Source organism: Colletotrichum lupini, chromosome 8 (assembly GCF_023278565.1).
Source record: "Colletotrichum lupini chromosome 8, complete sequence".
In the NCBI taxonomy this organism is placed as follows: domain Eukaryota; kingdom Fungi; phylum Ascomycota; class Sordariomycetes; order Glomerellales; family Glomerellaceae; genus Colletotrichum; species Colletotrichum lupini.
In genome coordinates this window covers 4,719,458-4,734,804 of record NC_064681.1, presented here as the reverse complement: position 1 = coordinate 4,734,804, position 15,347 = coordinate 4,719,458, and the positions used below count along the sequence as shown (strand labels likewise).

General features: G+C 53.3%; 7 protein-coding genes across 7 annotated transcripts; 2 read left to right on the top strand and 5 right to left on the bottom strand.

The window, feature by feature from the left end:
- Positions 1–177: 177 nt before the first annotated feature.
- Positions 178–2,610, top strand: CLUP02_15895 (sulfate permease; the record flags this gene model as incomplete). Its single annotated transcript, XM_049294819.1, has 3 exons — positions 178–632; positions 706–1,849; positions 1,897–2,610. The coding sequence occupies 3 exons, from the start codon at positions 178–180 to the stop codon at positions 2,608–2,610; spliced, it is 2,313 nt and encodes a 770-aa protein (XP_049151966.1).
- A 503-nt stretch (positions 2,611–3,113) lies between these two features.
- On the bottom strand, positions 3,114–4,602 carry CLUP02_15894 (acetyl-CoA acetyltransferase; the record flags this gene model as incomplete). The annotated part of the gene is made up of 4 exons (XM_049294818.1): positions 3,114–3,541; positions 3,605–4,181; positions 4,252–4,432; positions 4,538–4,602. 4 exons carry the CDS (start codon positions 4,600–4,602, stop codon positions 3,114–3,116), a joined length of 1,251 nt encoding a protein of 416 aa, XP_049151965.1.
- A 1,067-nt stretch (positions 4,603–5,669) lies between these two features.
- Positions 5,670–6,693, bottom strand: CLUP02_15893 (uncharacterized protein; the record flags this gene model as incomplete). Its single annotated transcript, XM_049294817.1, has 2 exons — positions 5,670–6,021; positions 6,083–6,693. The coding sequence occupies 2 exons, from the start codon at positions 6,691–6,693 to the stop codon at positions 5,670–5,672; spliced, it is 963 nt and encodes a 320-aa protein (XP_049151964.1).
- A 2,553-nt stretch (positions 6,694–9,246) lies between these two features.
- Positions 9,247–12,378, top strand: CLUP02_15892 (uncharacterized protein; the record flags this gene model as incomplete). Its single annotated transcript, XM_049294816.1, has 1 exon — positions 9,247–12,378. One exon carries the CDS (start codon positions 9,247–9,249, stop codon positions 12,376–12,378), a length of 3,132 nt encoding a protein of 1,043 aa, XP_049151963.1.
- Positions 12,379–12,662: 284 nt separating this feature from the next.
- CLUP02_15891 (uncharacterized protein) lies at positions 12,663–12,944 on the bottom strand (the record flags this gene model as incomplete). The annotated part of the gene is made up of 1 exon (XM_049294815.1): positions 12,663–12,944. The coding sequence occupies one exon, from the start codon at positions 12,942–12,944 to the stop codon at positions 12,663–12,665; it is 282 nt and encodes a 93-aa protein (XP_049151962.1).
- Positions 12,945–13,376: 432 nt separating this feature from the next.
- Positions 13,377–13,538, bottom strand: CLUP02_15890 (uncharacterized protein; the record flags this gene model as incomplete). The annotated part of the gene is made up of 1 exon (XM_049294814.1): positions 13,377–13,538. The coding sequence occupies one exon, from the start codon at positions 13,536–13,538 to the stop codon at positions 13,377–13,379; it is 162 nt and encodes a 53-aa protein (XP_049151961.1).
- A 1,505-nt stretch (positions 13,539–15,043) lies between these two features.
- CLUP02_15889 (uncharacterized protein) lies at positions 15,044–15,343 on the bottom strand (the record flags this gene model as incomplete). Its single annotated transcript, XM_049294813.1, has 1 exon — positions 15,044–15,343. The coding sequence occupies one exon, from the start codon at positions 15,341–15,343 to the stop codon at positions 15,044–15,046; it is 300 nt and encodes a 99-aa protein (XP_049151960.1).
- Positions 15,344–15,347: the final 4 nt, after the last annotated feature.

The following is a 15,347-nucleotide window of genomic DNA, read 5'->3' as shown; positions in this document are numbered from 1 at the left end:
CTCTTCCTCTCTCCCGCCCCTCGCCGCATGAACCTGTAACGTCATCTTGTTTGGGGGTACGAAAAAATGTCAGGTAGCCGACCACAACCGAGTCGCAGTCCTTCTTCGCAAACAACACAAACAACGCAGACAACACATCGCCCAGCGAATCCCAGCGGTTTGCGCCAGAGCTACACCATGGGCTCTCCCATCCAATCCCCAAGCTCTCTCGGCGGCGAGTCCGAATACTTGAGCACTCGCGAGGATGCCACTCCGCTAGCAACCCCTCTTCCTCACGACAACGAAACTCGCGATCCTCCTCGCGCCGGTTCCAGCCTCAACCGACCGAACACATTTCCCCCGAGCGAGTCGACGAGCCTCTTGCAGAATGTACTCATCGATCACCCGCCAGCTAACAGCTACCCAAATGGTACATTCTCGCCGCGACCCGCCAGCCCTGCTGGTAGCATGGATCCCGAGTTTGACAGAGCATCCTCCTCGGCGTCCGAGATCCCAATATTGGACCCTGTGTTGACCGCAATCACGGGCGACGACCACTGGAGGAAGCGATTTGTCAGGAAGATCAAGAGCAGGAAGATGCACTCCTCGAGAACTCTGGCAGAGCAGGCCGGCTTCAAGGATACCGTTTGGATGTGAGCAGGACCTGGGCCCCGAGTTTTTCACCGCTCAAATCTGCTTTGCCTGCTAACTCTGCTTGTTTTCCAGGTATCTTTCGTACTACATCCCTCTCTTGACTTGGCTGCCACAGTATCAATGGTCGTATCTGAAGGGAGACCTGGTTGCAGCTTTGACGCTCGCCTCCCTCTACCTACCTATGGCTTTGTCTCTCGCTGACAACCTCGCACATGTCCCTCCTATCAATGGACTGTATGCCTTCGTCTTCAACCCATTCGTATACGCCGTTTTCGGCAGCGCGCCTCAGATGGTAGTTGGTCCGGAAGCTGCTGGTTCTTTGTTGGTCGGGTCTGTGGTCAGAGGCAGCATCGACCATGACAAGAGCGATGAGTACAATGCAGAGGTCCAAGCTAAGATCTGTGGTGTTGTTGCGGGTATGGCTGGTGCTACTGTCTTTCTTGCGGGTCTGGCCCGCCTGGGATTCCTCGACAGCGTTCTCAGCAAGCCGTTCCTGCGCGGTTTCATCTCTGCAATTGGCTTCGTTATTGCGGTTGACCAGTCTATTCCCGAGCTTGGTCTTGCCAAGTATGCGGCAGAAATGGGCGTGGGCCACGGAAGCAGCATGGACAAGTTAGAGTTCATCTTCAGCTCGTTCGACCATGTTCACAAGCTTACCTTCATTGTGGCCGGAGTCAGCTTCGTAATCATGATGACTATGAGAGAGCTCAAGAAACACATGGTGCCCAAGTATCCGGGGGTTGCGTACATTCCTGACCGTTTCTTCGTTGTCGTCATTGCCGCACTTCTCTCTTGGCACTTCGACTGGGAGAGCAAGGGAGTCGAGATCCTTGGGCCGGTTAAGGCGGCTTCGGGTCATCTTTTCCAATTCAGATGGCCCTTCCAGACTTCTCACATGGAGCATGTTCGTGAAGCAATGGGCACATCCTTCCTAATTGCGCTTCTGGGATTCTTCGAATCATCCGTTGCCGCGAAAAGCTTGAGCAGCTCCGATAGCCCTCACGGGATTCAGCTGAGCCCCAACAGAGAACTTGTTGCTCTGGGCGCCGCCAACATTGTTGGAGCTTGCTTCATGAGCTTACCCGCCTTTGGTGGATATGGTAGAAGCAAACTGAACAAGCAGACCGGCGGCAAGACTCCGATGAGCTCCATCTTCCTCAGCTTGATTACGCTTCTTGCCGTCTTCTTCCTGTTGCCGTACTTTTACTACCTTCCCGTAAGTTGTCACTTTCCACAAGTAGGTCCATCATCTAACATTCTCAGAAACCGGTCCTGTCATCCATGATCACCGTTGTAGCCTGGTCCCTCCTCGAGGAGGCTCCGCACGACATTGCTTTCTTCTTCAAGATTCGAGGCTGGACTGAACTGGGACTGATGCTCATCATCTTCGTGTCGACAATTTTCTACTCGCTCACCCTCGGCATGGCTATCGGCGTCGGTCTGTCTCTGCTTCAGGTCATCAAGCACTCGACTCGGCCCCGCATTCAGATTCTGGGACGCATTCCCGGCACGCAGCGCTTCGAGAACGCCGAGCTGAACCCCGACAGGCTAGAGTTTGTTGAAGGCTGCCTGATTGTCAAGATTCCCGAACCTTTGACTTTTGCCAACACTGGAGAGCTCAAGGCACGTCTTCGTAGACTGGAGCTTTACGGCACGAGCATGGCGCACCCTGCGCTGCCGAGACTGCGCGGCGAGCAACACAACAAGAATGTCATTTTCGATATCCACGGTGTCACCTCACTAGACGGATCGGGTACGCAGGTGTTGCTGGAGATTGTCAGCGGGTATAGAGAGCGTGGTGTTAGAGTGTTCTTCAGCCGCGGCCCTACCAACCCGCGCCATCACATCTGGAGACTCTTGAGACAGGCAGGCATCATAGATCTGGTCGGCGGAGAGTCTCACTTCGTGACGGATGTCCAGGAAGCCTTGAAGCTGACCGAGTACGAGACTAGCATCAGCGAAGTCGCGAATGCTTGAGAGAAAAAAAGAGGCGCAAGTCAATCAATTCTTGTCGTCAAGTGCGCGCGGGGTTGGTTTGTACATATGGTAGAATGCGGCGTCGTTTTTGGTAACCAGCATTTTTGGAGCGAGGAAAGGCGTTCCGACTTTCAGTTCTTGCAGGATATCTGTTCGTCTTACGAAGCGTACTTTATGCTTAATGATTCGCAACGCAACGACTACGTTATGGATACGTGTATAGAAATTTTATATAAAAAGCGGCGTGGTTGTTTTCCAAACTTCTTCTAGCCTGATTCTGAAGTGATGTGTATGTTTCACTGACGTGTTGAACATGGCCTATTCAACTGGGCCTCATACTGTTGTTTGCATTCAAATTTACCACAGCTCCTCACCAAGATCTTTCAAACTTGTGCCATGACATTAACCAATACCCATAAACTCGGGGGCGCAGCGATCGTACAATCATTCACATTCTTGATGCTTATTTCCAACAACTATCAACGAACTTGCTGCATTCTGCTTTACGCAGCCTCATTGACAAACAAACCAGCCATACCCTGTCCCGTACCAATACACATGCTCGTCAACAGAATCTTCTTCTTTGTCCTGCGCAGCTCGCTCAGACCAGTAACAATCTGTCTCGCGCCCGTGGCGCCGAGCGGGTGGCCGAGGGCGACGGCGCCTCCGCGGGGGTTCATCTTGGCCCAATCGAGAGCGAGCTTGTCGCGGCAGTAGACGGCCATGCTGGAGAAGGCCTCGTTGATCTCGACGACGTCAATGTCGGCGAGGGAGAGGTTGTGCTGGGCGAGCAGCTTGGGGATGGCGACGGACGGGCCGATGCCCATGATGCGCGGGGCCAGGCCGGCGACGGTGGAGCCGACGTACTTGGCGATGATGGGCTGGCCAAGCTTGATGGCCGTGGAGCGCTTCATCAGGAGGACGGCGGCGGCTGAGTAAAAGGATTAGCACGCTTGTAAACATGGATTGTTTCCACCAGTAGATGTGGACTCACCTCCGTCAGTGACCTGGCTGGCGTTGCCTCCGGTGGTGGTGGGACCCCACTGCGGGAACGCGGAGCGAATCTTGCCCAGGCTCTCGGCCGTTGTTCCAGGGCGGATGCCCTCGTCGCGGGTAAGAGTAACCTCCTTAACGTCGCCGTCGGGGCCGACAAGCTTTGTCTTGATGGGCACAATCTCGTCGTCGAACCAGCCGGCGTTCTGCGCCCTCTCGGCCCTCTGGAAACTCTCGGCGGCGTACTTGTCGAGCTCCTCGCGGCTGAGGTTGAAGTCGCGCGAGACGTTCTCCGAGGTCCAGCCCATGGGCTGCATGCAGTCGGCCGACTCCTGGGACTGGGAGACGACGGCCTCGTCAAAGGGCTGGTCGAGGGCATCACCGCCAATGGTCATTTGTTCGGCGCCCATGCCGATGCCGACCTCGATGGAGCCGTTGCTGATGGCGTGGGCGATGTCGGCGGTGGCCTTGAGGCCTGAGGAGCAGAAGCGGTTTACGGAGGAGGCGCCGGCGGTGTTGGGGAAGCCTGCTGCCAGGGCGGCGGCGCGGAGCTTGTAGGCGGCCTTGCCATCGGAGACCTGTAATGATCACAAGCGTCAGCGGTTTGTCTGCTTGGGAAACGGGGAGACTGTTTGTGTGGCTACGCACATTTCCCATGCAGATATCCTCGACCAGGGCGGGGTCAATATTTGACCGTTCGCGGACCTCCTTGAGGAGGGCGTACACCATGTACTCGAGGGTCGTGTCCTTGAAGCCGCCCTTCTTGGCCTTGGCCAAAGGCGTGCGGACGGCTAACGTAATGACGATATCATCGGGGTTCTTGGAGGTGCTGTGAGGGGAAGCAATGTCAGCTATTTGGTTCGTCCGCTGTGGGTTGGTGATGCTCCGAATCGGAGACACGCAATCACATGTCCGCAAAAAGGACCGTACGTACATCTGGTTGAGGGCGCTACCTGGTGCAAGGTGCTTCACGATGGATCCGATTCTCTCGAGAGCCATAATGTCTGATGATATTGTGGAGGTATTACGACGACGGCTTGGCTGTTTTTTTTTCTCTTCAAGGAGCAATGGAAGAACGAGGACAGAGAAGAAGTGAAGTGAAGAGGAAAATAAGCTCGAGAGTTTGGTCGACAGTTATTGAAAGGAGGGGGGGGCCAAGCAGCGTCAAGTAGTCAAGTAGACATGGTTCATGACGGCTTAGCTGCCGGCAATCGTGTCGGGGCTCGGGTCTTTCCCCAGGCGTTGAGTTCCAGCCCAGACCAGTGGCTGTGGGGGAGTCAATTGGACCGAGGCATCTCGGCCACAGAGCCGGCCAGTAGGAGTTGAGGACCCGAGTGATGGGGGTCCCCATGGAGTCTGGGGTGCAGTAGCGCGGAGGATATCTTCTGTTAGCCAGCCGCGTTCTCTTGCGCGATTTTAACTAACACCCAGTAACACTTTTCGCCGAGGTCATTCTCTCTCAGAAATGCCGTCCGCCGGCTACGTCTTGCTGCCATCGCATCGCAGCGAACCCCGGTCTTACCGACCTGACAAACTACTGCCGTTGAATTTGCTGACCAACACTGCCTTTTTATCAGATGACACTTGGTTCGACTTTGAGTTCGTGACCATGTTCTGTATCAAAGTCAAACCCCACGGCTCACCCTGCTAATGCCGACTTTAACCCGAGGATACCATCGATGTAAGGTATGGAAGGTATAGTAATCAACAACACCACTTTCACTTTGGTCCAGTTCAATATACATAGTGCAGATTTTGTTAACGTCGTCAGATATATTCGTTCTATGGACATGTCCAAAATGTCTTCTGGGCTCAAGGCGACAGCATTTCGCCGCTCTTTATCCCTCTAATCTGCGTTCTATAACTTGATGAGAGAAAAAACCTTATAAATATGTGGAAAAAAAGATGACTAGGCGGTATTATCCTGGCTCCGTCTATGCGATGAATATGTTCCTGGGGGTAGTATATATCCCTGCCCCACATCGTATAAGACCATGATGACATCGTCATGAGAACCCTCACGTCTCGTGTTGGGGAGGACCAAATCTACATGTTGCCGGTTTGAATCATGAGGCGAAAATGAAGACGGCACCGAGGATAGTGGCCGCCATCGCAGTAAGCACCGGTGCGCCTCCACGAACGGCGGCGCTACTGTCACCGGACGTCGGCTTCACGCCCGTGGCACTCTTGCCGAGGTACCATGAGCCAATGTCTGTCAACTTGCCGTCGTTGTTCAGAAACGAGGCGTTGGGGCCAACGTTGCTCGTCTTGGAGCGGAAAGCACCAAAGTACGTGTACCGCTCAATGTAGTCGATACGGTCAAAGTACTCTGCGCTCATGTTGTAAAAGTCCTGGGTCGCGGAGAGTTCCTGGTTGGCGTAGGCATACTCGGTAATCCAGATCTTGGTGTCGGGGAACCTAGGCAAGTGTTAGTTATCTGAGGGACAGCGCACAGCATGAGAAATGAGTGACAACATACGCTGCAACACGTTCGCCAATGTGACTCGCCAGGCCTCCGAAGTTGTCGTACCAATGCACGGGGAGGAAGTCGTATGTGCAGTTCTTGGTCTCTCCGTCGGTGCTAATGAGCGCGGAGCAGTTGCCCAAGAACTGCTTCAACCAGGGCAAACCGCCCGGAGCGCCGGTGCAGGCGGGAAGACCGACCTTGACGCCGAGCTCTTGAAGGGGAATGAAGTTGGCAACCCAGGCCTTGGCGGCGACAGAAGGGGCAACATCACTGCCGCCATAGGATGAGGGACCATCAGGTTCATTGAAGCCTAGGGCGTGGGTGATGTTGATGCCTTTGTCTTTGATCAAGCTCGTCACACTTTTAAGGAATGTCGTGTCTTGGGGGTTGGATGAGACACCCCACATCATGGGGACAAACTCGAACTCAGCCTGAGTCTTGCCCGAGAAGGCCGGGCTTGGGATTTCCTGGTAATTGTAGTACCATGTCAGATCGGAACCTGATTGAACCCATACTTGATTGTCCTGAGGCCAATTGGAATTCGGAGTGAAGACGAGACCGCGTTTCGAGGAGGATGTTGCTGCCACGAGGGGCAGCAGGGCGAGGAGGAATGTGGAGAGCATGGTGGGCGGGTTCAAGGTTGAGGCTCTCGAGTGGGTGAGACCCGGTTGAACAGCGACTGGGGGCCGGGCGGTTCGGGTCGAATGGATTTGGGTGGCCCTTGGAGGCAAAAGCGACGACGGGTATCGCAGGGGGTGTCGTTTGCTATTTCGAGTGTGCTGGGCCCTGGATTGACGACGGTACTCGAGTATCGATCTGGTTTGCAAAGTTGGACAATAGGAGCAATCTTGATTCCTGCGTTTCGTCTTTGTCGAGGACTGTGTATTCCGAATGAGCGAGCGTGGAGAGTGGCAGAATTACGGTAGGGATATTCCGATTGTGATGGATGCAGGGCTGTCGGCGGGCAAGACTTGGAAAAACGAGTGACAATGGATGGTTTAAACACCAAGAATCCTCCTCAAAGAAACGACGTGGTAAGCACTGGACAACAAATGCAGGAGGCGGAGCTGAAAAAAGAGAGAAAGTCTTAAAGAGACGGCAGCTCGGAGGGAGGAGGGGGAAGAAGAAGAACAAGAAGAGAAAACAGGAATGAAAAATCCCATGCTGGCGGTGCCGGCGTTGGCGTTGGCGTTTACTGGTTTGGCGTTGTCGCTGGCGTTTGGCGTTGGGACTGGCGCAGGCACTGGTGCGTTCTGTACGTCAGTAGCGTGTCTTGGGTGTCTTTGCGCGATAAGGGTCATCTTCAGCTCGTCCAAGTAAGGTACCTTGATCTGGAGAGGATTATCTCACCGGGCTGTACTGTATGTACAAGCAGACGGAGCTGCGGATGCGTCGGTGGGAGTGGAGGGAATGCAAAGAGGCAATATTACCACCCACCTGCCGCCAAGCTGAGGTGGTCGAGCTACTGCGGCGCCCGGGCTGGGCTGGGCCGATTGCTGATAGTATTGAGGGTCGATGCCTTTGTCCATTGGTCTTGGCCAAACGTCCACCCAATGGCGCGTCCAGAGCTGACCTTGCCCCTGGATTCTGGGCATGGCCGTGTAACTGCCCGGCGTATGAATAGGTACTTGTGTCTGTACTGTACCCTAGACTATACGGATAGCTGACTGTCATTCATCGGGCAAGTTGGCATCCCATGCATTTCAACAATATTCATGGTGGCATCCCTTGTGGACGTGTTCTTTCCGGAACGTTTTCGGGGTTCTTGCTTCTTCCACGCAGTTGCCTATCACGACCGACCTTTCATTGTATGTAGTACCTTACTGGTACCTTGGTCAAGAAAGGTAAGTAGGTAAGTACTCCGTACTTTATTGACATTAAAACGGGAGGCAACGAAACAAAGAAAGTCAGGACTCAGGCGAGGAAGGAAAACAAAAAGAAAAAAGGAAGGACCCTCCTTCCCAGTGGTCCCCTGGCGTTCCTGACCTTCTTGGGTCTTAGTTCCTGCCCTCGTGGAAATACGACGTGGGACGGTGGGCCCGGCCAGATGGCTCCTGCGCGCCCAGCGCCACTCATTACACAGGGCGCTAGTCCTTGTTGGTGCACACAGCTATGGGTCTTGTCCATCCGAAGACCCGTAGCTCTAACTGAATCAAGCATGGTCTTCCCTTGCCTTCCCGGATCCGGCACCCGTCGGCCTGCAAAATGCCACGGGAAATCTCCTTGACAGTCACGATTGACACCTTCACCTTTCCTCCACATGTAGGTAGCGACTTGCCAGAACTTGCTGCCCACCAACAGCCGCGCTATTGACGGCTAACTCAGGAACCACACAGTAGCTATCATAGATTCATAGCAGCGTGTACCTGATCGTATGCTTCATCAGAACAATGATGCAAGCCTTCCTAAACCGAGCCTTGACTTCTCCGAAAACCTACCACGACTACCTACCCCTCCACAACCACGACCTCACCACCGTTGTCGTTTTCCATCGCACTTCATCCCATCTCATACTGCTGTATGGATGTCTGAAGTCATCAACCCAACTTGACATTTCTACCCCTCCAATTACGCTCCCCGCTCGTCCAGTATGCCAATTGGGCTAAACCACGCCCTTCCAACTTCCCTTTTCTTCAAATACTGAGCTACGACGCTCTTCCATTACAAAATTCTTTCGGGAATCCGGTGGAGGGGAACTGATCCCAAGCACAATTATCCTACTTCTATCAAGCTCGAAACCGCTTCTCCTTCTCGTCAATCTGTCAAGATGACAGAAATAATCACCTTGTCACTCACCAACACATCCTCCCCTCTCCCTTCGTTGCTTTGTTAGCTCATCGGATTGTTGTTTCGGCCAACAAGAGAAGTCTCTTTCATCATGCTTTCTCCAACAATGTCATTGAAACTGAGCGCCTTTCCCTGTCCTCGTGGTTTCAGCAACTTTCTCTAGGCCCTGCCATCGTGGCAACTCGTTTATTTCAACCTGCCTCATCAACAGAGTACTTGAGCCATGTCTCGCCCTTCATTGTCTGTGTATCCCGCTGCTACTGGCATCCTCAATCCTCACTACTAGCCACTCTGTACGACGCTGCCTGTCTCTGCACCTTTCTATCAGCCTTTCAGCACGCATCCACTCCGATTCTTTTGCCCGTCTTGTCCGTATTTCTAGATTCGCTATGCAAGAATTATCGCAGGATGTCTATGACGAATCAGAGCAATATCTGGACAAGGTCTACTCGTCTCTCAACTGGCTGCCAGATGGCCCATGGAGCACTCAAGAAAAACAACCCAAACAAAAACTAAGAGACATCGGATTTCGAGGCCCGATTGAGGAATCAGATGCAACCAATGAGTTCGTCTCCACAGAGTTGATAAACCAAGGAGACGCTCGGGAATTCGAATTTCAGGTGATTCGAGCTCTCTCCAAGTCATACGCAGCATTCAGGCGCCTCCGCGGGAAGGTCAACGTGGAAGTTATCACGAACCTCCTCGAGGACGAACCATTCCTGCCTCGCGACGAGCTCTTAACACTTGTCAATGGGGCGTATAAAGCTGCTCTTACTAGTCATCCCGAATTGAATGCATTTGGCACACACGAAGAGCTTCCGCATAATTACAGTGCCGACTTGGAGGAATACTATAGGCTCTTCAAAGACATCGAAACTCGTGCATGCGAGGTTGGAGGCGCTCAAATCTCGTTCAAGAACGTCATCTACAGAGACGATCCGACCAGCGACACGCAACGGGCCTACAGGGCCTTCTTACTATCCTGGATGAACCAATCCGATCTCAGCAATCCCAAGCTTCTGGCACATCTCATCATAAACCGAATGAATTGCGACCCCAGTGCCTTTACATTCGCAGACTGGGAAGCACTACATCTTGGTCGTGCTAGCAAGTTGTTCCTGCCCAAATTTGTGGACAATCGATTCATTGGGATCCTCACTCCAGATGATGTCCAGATGGGCAAACAGATGGGACTAAAACGAAGCGCCCCCTACTTTTTTATCGTGGACGACTTCATTCTGATATGCCATACTGACCAAAGAGACCCTGACCAAGACTGGATGTTTGAACATCTACGCAAGAGTGGTCGCCTCTTTGCCTGGGCCGATGGCATCCATCTCCTCCATACCCAAGCCCTGCTTTACCGAATCCTCTACAGTGTCACCAAAGCAATAGCAATCAAAAGCGGCCAACCAAGGGAAGAAGTAGGCGCTGAAACTGTCGACAATGACCGAGTCGATGCCTGGACAAAAGCACACCGTTCAGAAAGGATCTTCTACTTCGAAAATGAGGGAATAGTCGAATATGGGCTGTACATGCCACCAGCCTCTCTCAACCGGAAATGGCTTGATGAATTCAAGACAAAGTTTACACAGCAACTACAATGGTCAAAAGATCATTTGAGGAGCCTTTGGCTTGATCCATTCTATTTCCAGCAATGCGTCGATGAGCAATTTCAGCAGCACTACGGACACGTATCCGAGCAACCCCAGACCTCCGTCCACCATGTTCCGAAGAAAGCAGCAATGGCGGTGTCATACCAGGGCGAACTTCCTCATTTTTTGGCACGCGACATTGACGCAAAGAAGAGTCTGATCAATGACATCATCAGACGCGTCGTTCAGTGGGCTCTATACGAAGTCGAAATGTGGCAATGCCTGGTCAGCAAAATCGATGCCTTGTGGAACCTTGCTCGTGCCAGCGGAGTTAACCTTTGGTGCTCAGAAGGTTCCCAGCGTCTAGAAATACCAGACGATCAACCTAAAGTGAAGGAGGCCTGGGTCGACTTGGGCTTCCATGCACGTTGGTTTGTGGAGCGTCGAATAAACCACGTCGTCGGCCATGGCGGCTTGTTTGCCAGCGAAACAACCCGGCATCTCTTTCGTCGAGATACTAGCTGGCCGAATTTGCAAGTAGTCAAGGATGATTGGGACCTACCCAAGCAGTATGCCGGTACCAAGATAAACTTCACTGTAAGGAACCGCGAGTCGGCAGCACACGGGGACGCAATGGACATTGACAATAACGACATGAACGAACCTAATATCGAAATGTTGGATAGTCCAACCTGGTGGTCAATCAAGAATGTCCACACCGGACTTGCGAGCAACTTCAACATTGGGACCATTGGCTTACCGAAGCTCATCCGGGCCTTGCGCACGAAGCTTTATGAGCGACACACAGCACTCGGGGCTCAGACGACAGTCACAAGAGACTATGAAGCTATACACTTGACGGGCCTACTCTGCCATCACATGCAACTTGTACATCCATTCGGACAAGATCTCCTGGATGCCAATGGTCGCAGCACGCGGCGCCGTGAAAGTCCAGTAGGCCCCTTTCTCATTGGTTTTGACGACGTGCCATTCGAGGATCTTGTGCAAGAGGAGACGCTGAGATACACACAATGGTTGCTCGGGGTCGTCTACAAACCGCATGGAGACAAAGACTACGGCCGGCATTCGTTGCTAGCTCAGTTGTGGGTGAAGAGCTTTTGGCAAGAACTCTGCAACGGGCTTGTAAAGTCGACCAAAGAGTTAGAGTGGGAGGACTCAGAGGAGTCGAAGGAGTCGAAGGGTTCGAAGGAGTTCAAGAAGTCAAAGAAGAAAACGAGCCCTGCGGGCGGTGGTAGGGGTGGCGGCGGTATCGTGAGGCACGGGAGTAAGAGGAGCAAAGTCAGCAAAAATGCCGCGACGCCAAGGTATTGTCGACCAGCCGGTGTTCAACGATATCTCGCTGCCGAACCCCCTGGCAAAGTCGACTTGGAACTGAAACGGCCTTGGTACGATTGCAAGAAGATCTGCGGAGAGATTATGACTGTCGCGCCCCCGAACCACTGCGAACCTTCCCATTGGGACTCTCGTCTACCCAAGCTCGTAGTGGTGTCGACTCCTGAGGATAAAGAGGCAGAAAACAGGGACGAGACGGACAAGGTCACGATAAGCAGGTCAGTTTGGTCGACCATAGAAAGTATTTGGAACCACGGTGAAGGGTCCGTCGTCAAGAGGAACGTGTTTGAGCTCTTTAGCGCGTTCAACTTTTCCCGCCAGACCCAGGAGGGATCTCGCGAGAAGTTCAGCTGGACGCCCCATTCCGCGTTCCCGGAACCGGCTGGAGCGAATGGGGAGCCCGAAGCGGCAAGTATCACGATTCACTTGCCGCACGGTGCCAACGCAAACATGAGAAACCAACAGCTTCGGTGGCTTCGAGAGGCATTCGCCAATATGGGCATCACGGAAGATACTATCAAGAAGTACTACTATTGCCAAGGTAAATTTGCAGCTATGTGGTTTGGAATTTGAACAAGGGAAAGAGAGGGCGAAATCCAAGGCGTCGTGCCATGGGAACTTTGGATATCTTGAGTTTTATGAGTTACCTCGCGCATGGGGGTAGACTAACGATGGAGTATTTGTTTTTCGACCAAGACTGACGTCCTCTCAATTTTGCTACTATTTGATACTGTCATGTTGAATCTATTGAATTCCCTCCCAAGACAAGCCTCTCGTGCATCACCAGGTGACGGACGGCCCTTGCCTTTGTTGCAAACTTTGACTATCCCGATCCCATCCCATCAGTACGGTGGACCTCAAATCACCCTCGCCGGTCCCTCAGTCGTCACACCGCCAGACCGGCCCAACTCGTTCCCAACATCTCTGTTATCCTCCCCCGTCCCCGCCGCAGAATCACCGCCAACGCTGCCCCGTACGGCGGTGGTACTCCGTCCTCTGCGCGGTCCCAGATCGACGGGCACGAGGACGCGCCGCTTGACGAAGCGCATGTACAGGAGGAAGCAGAAGAATAGGAATGCAACGACCATGTAGAAGGTAAGGATGCCTACCAGGGCGTTTACGCTCGAGTCGCTTGCCATTTTTGGTGTGGTTTTGTTGGAGCTTGTGATGCTGATGAAGATGTTGGTTTCAATGTCTGAGGGCCTTGATAGCACTGGTTGAGTGGTGGATGTTTCGATGGTGACTTTCATGGCCAGTTGATAGTCGCCTTCTTTTATACAAGTCGAGGTGGTCTCGTTAGGTTACGTTCATCACGGCCAAAGGCGCTTGTCTTGATCGGTGGAAGTAGTGAATCAGCAAGCCCACGCAGCCAACCCGGCGATGGACTGTACCCAAGGCAGTCGCGTCAAGATGCGACATCTCGACGGGCAGCATACATGTCGAGCGCCGTGAATCATTCTACATCACACGGCGAGGAGTAAGGACCGACTTTCTTAAAGATGTCAAGCGATTATGATTATCAGGAGACTATCCCATATGTGACAATACCGAAAACCCAGATCCCGAAGCCATCAAAAGCAAAGCGAAGGGTATAATGCTATGTGCAGCCCACCAGAATGTTGTATCCCCGTTACCTGATTCCCCGAGAACCGACCTGTCCCGGTCTGTACCATACCAAAGACACCTGTGAAACCTGTGAAACCCGTGTATTCTCCGTCGCCCTGTCCGCACATTGTCCGTTCCAATTCCCTCCTCCTCTTCGACCGTCTTCTAGAAAGTCTTACATGATTTGACTGGCCCCAGTCCAAGTTCTCCCCCGTTCTATCCCAACCCCTTTCCCCTTCGCGCCAGTAAAGATAAATGCATAGATAATATGAGATGTATGGGAGGTAGAGAGAGAGAAGGAGAAGGAGAAAGATAATGAAAGCGTTGTATAGGATATGTTGGGTGTTGTGTTGTGTTGTGTTCTGTGAGGGAGGGTTCAGAGCAAGGAGTGTCGTTGCAGCGCGAGTGATGTGATTGTAGCGATGTGGAGGTGATTGTCGTGTATGGTTGAGATTGCCGAGACGTGGTCCAGATAAGCGACGTCAGGTGCCCCGGCGGGCCGCGTGAATGTTGCTAGCAAGACACCGAGGGGGTTTGAAGAGGCGGAAAAAGTCGTATTGGTTATAATGCCGAGTCGTTGGTGGGGTAGTAGTGGGCGGTCCTCTATGGGGGAAAGATGAGCGAAATGCAACCGAGTCTATCACCAAACGAGCCGTAGACAAACACCGTTGTATCCTTTCTATGTGGGCAGTGGGCAGCTCGAACTGCAGTCATTTCCTGAAACAAGTATGAGAGTGTCTCGGGCAAGGAGGCAGACAGATTGGTGGTGTGGGAAATCGACGCCAAGGTGGTGAGCCAGCCCCAGGCCGCGAGAGTACGCGTCGTTAGCAGCGTCGCGGTCGGAGTTGCATCAGTCCGCGCCCCCGTCTTTGCCGATCTTGGGGTCAGTAGCGAAAGTGCGCAGTGGAGGGTCGGACGGGCTGCGTGGAAATAAACTCAGCCGCGCCACCCGCGTTTGCGAAGCGAGTCGAGAGCCAAGGCATGCCATGAATGCTGTGACGGTGGGGGCTGCTACTGATCTTTGCCCGGGAAACAGATATCCTGGCCAGGAATATGCTTCCTTGTCTTTTTCGTGACAGATGAGCCGGCTCGCTCTTGGTCGTTGATTTAGGGGCGCTTGCTTAGACTTGGAGGCCATGTGAATGGCTCGGGTGAGCCCTTGAAACCCATGTATGGAACACGGGAACGCCAATGCACGACCGAAGAGGCCCGGCGGGAAGGCAAGCGAGTGGTCGAAGACAAGCCGGTTGAAAGACGGGTCTGGAGAAGACAGAGTAGTGTCTGGCATTTTGGAGCAGGCGGATAAGGCGCGGTGTCGTTCGGTAGCTCCTTGACGCAGATGATGTACGTCATGCAGGCCGGACGGATACAGGCGACCCCTCCAAGAGACGATCACCAGATACACCCCCAACCCATCATGCACCAAGGAAAGAGCTACTGATTGGCGACGTTGATGGTCGAGGCTCGGATCCGTTATCCAAGTGCAGGCGGACAAACGCGGCGGTGATAGGTGGTCTAGAATCGTCCCGTCATGGATGATAGACAAGAGTGTGACCAGAGAGGCAAAGTAGGCGCCGCTTGCCCCTGCACTGTTTGCACGTCGTGACAATGCGGTGAAGGTCTAGAGAGGGGTTCATCCATACTGAAAGCTGTCGAAAAAGAGGGAAACATCGAAAGCTTCCCCGCCTCCCAGAGCATACATAGAGGCAGACTGAGAGAGAGAGACGGGGTGATAGGCTCCCAGCTGAGATGGCGAAGGAGGGGGGAGAGAGAGGGAGGGTTGAGGATGGTGCGTCGGAGGAAAAGTGGCTCGTAATCCCCAAGGACGATGCCGGGGAGTGGAGCTGGCGGTGCCGGTCGCTGAGCGGGGCAGAGGTGATTCGCCGACTCCATCTAAATCGGGAAAAGTGGATTCGATTCCGGAAGCCTCCATTGGT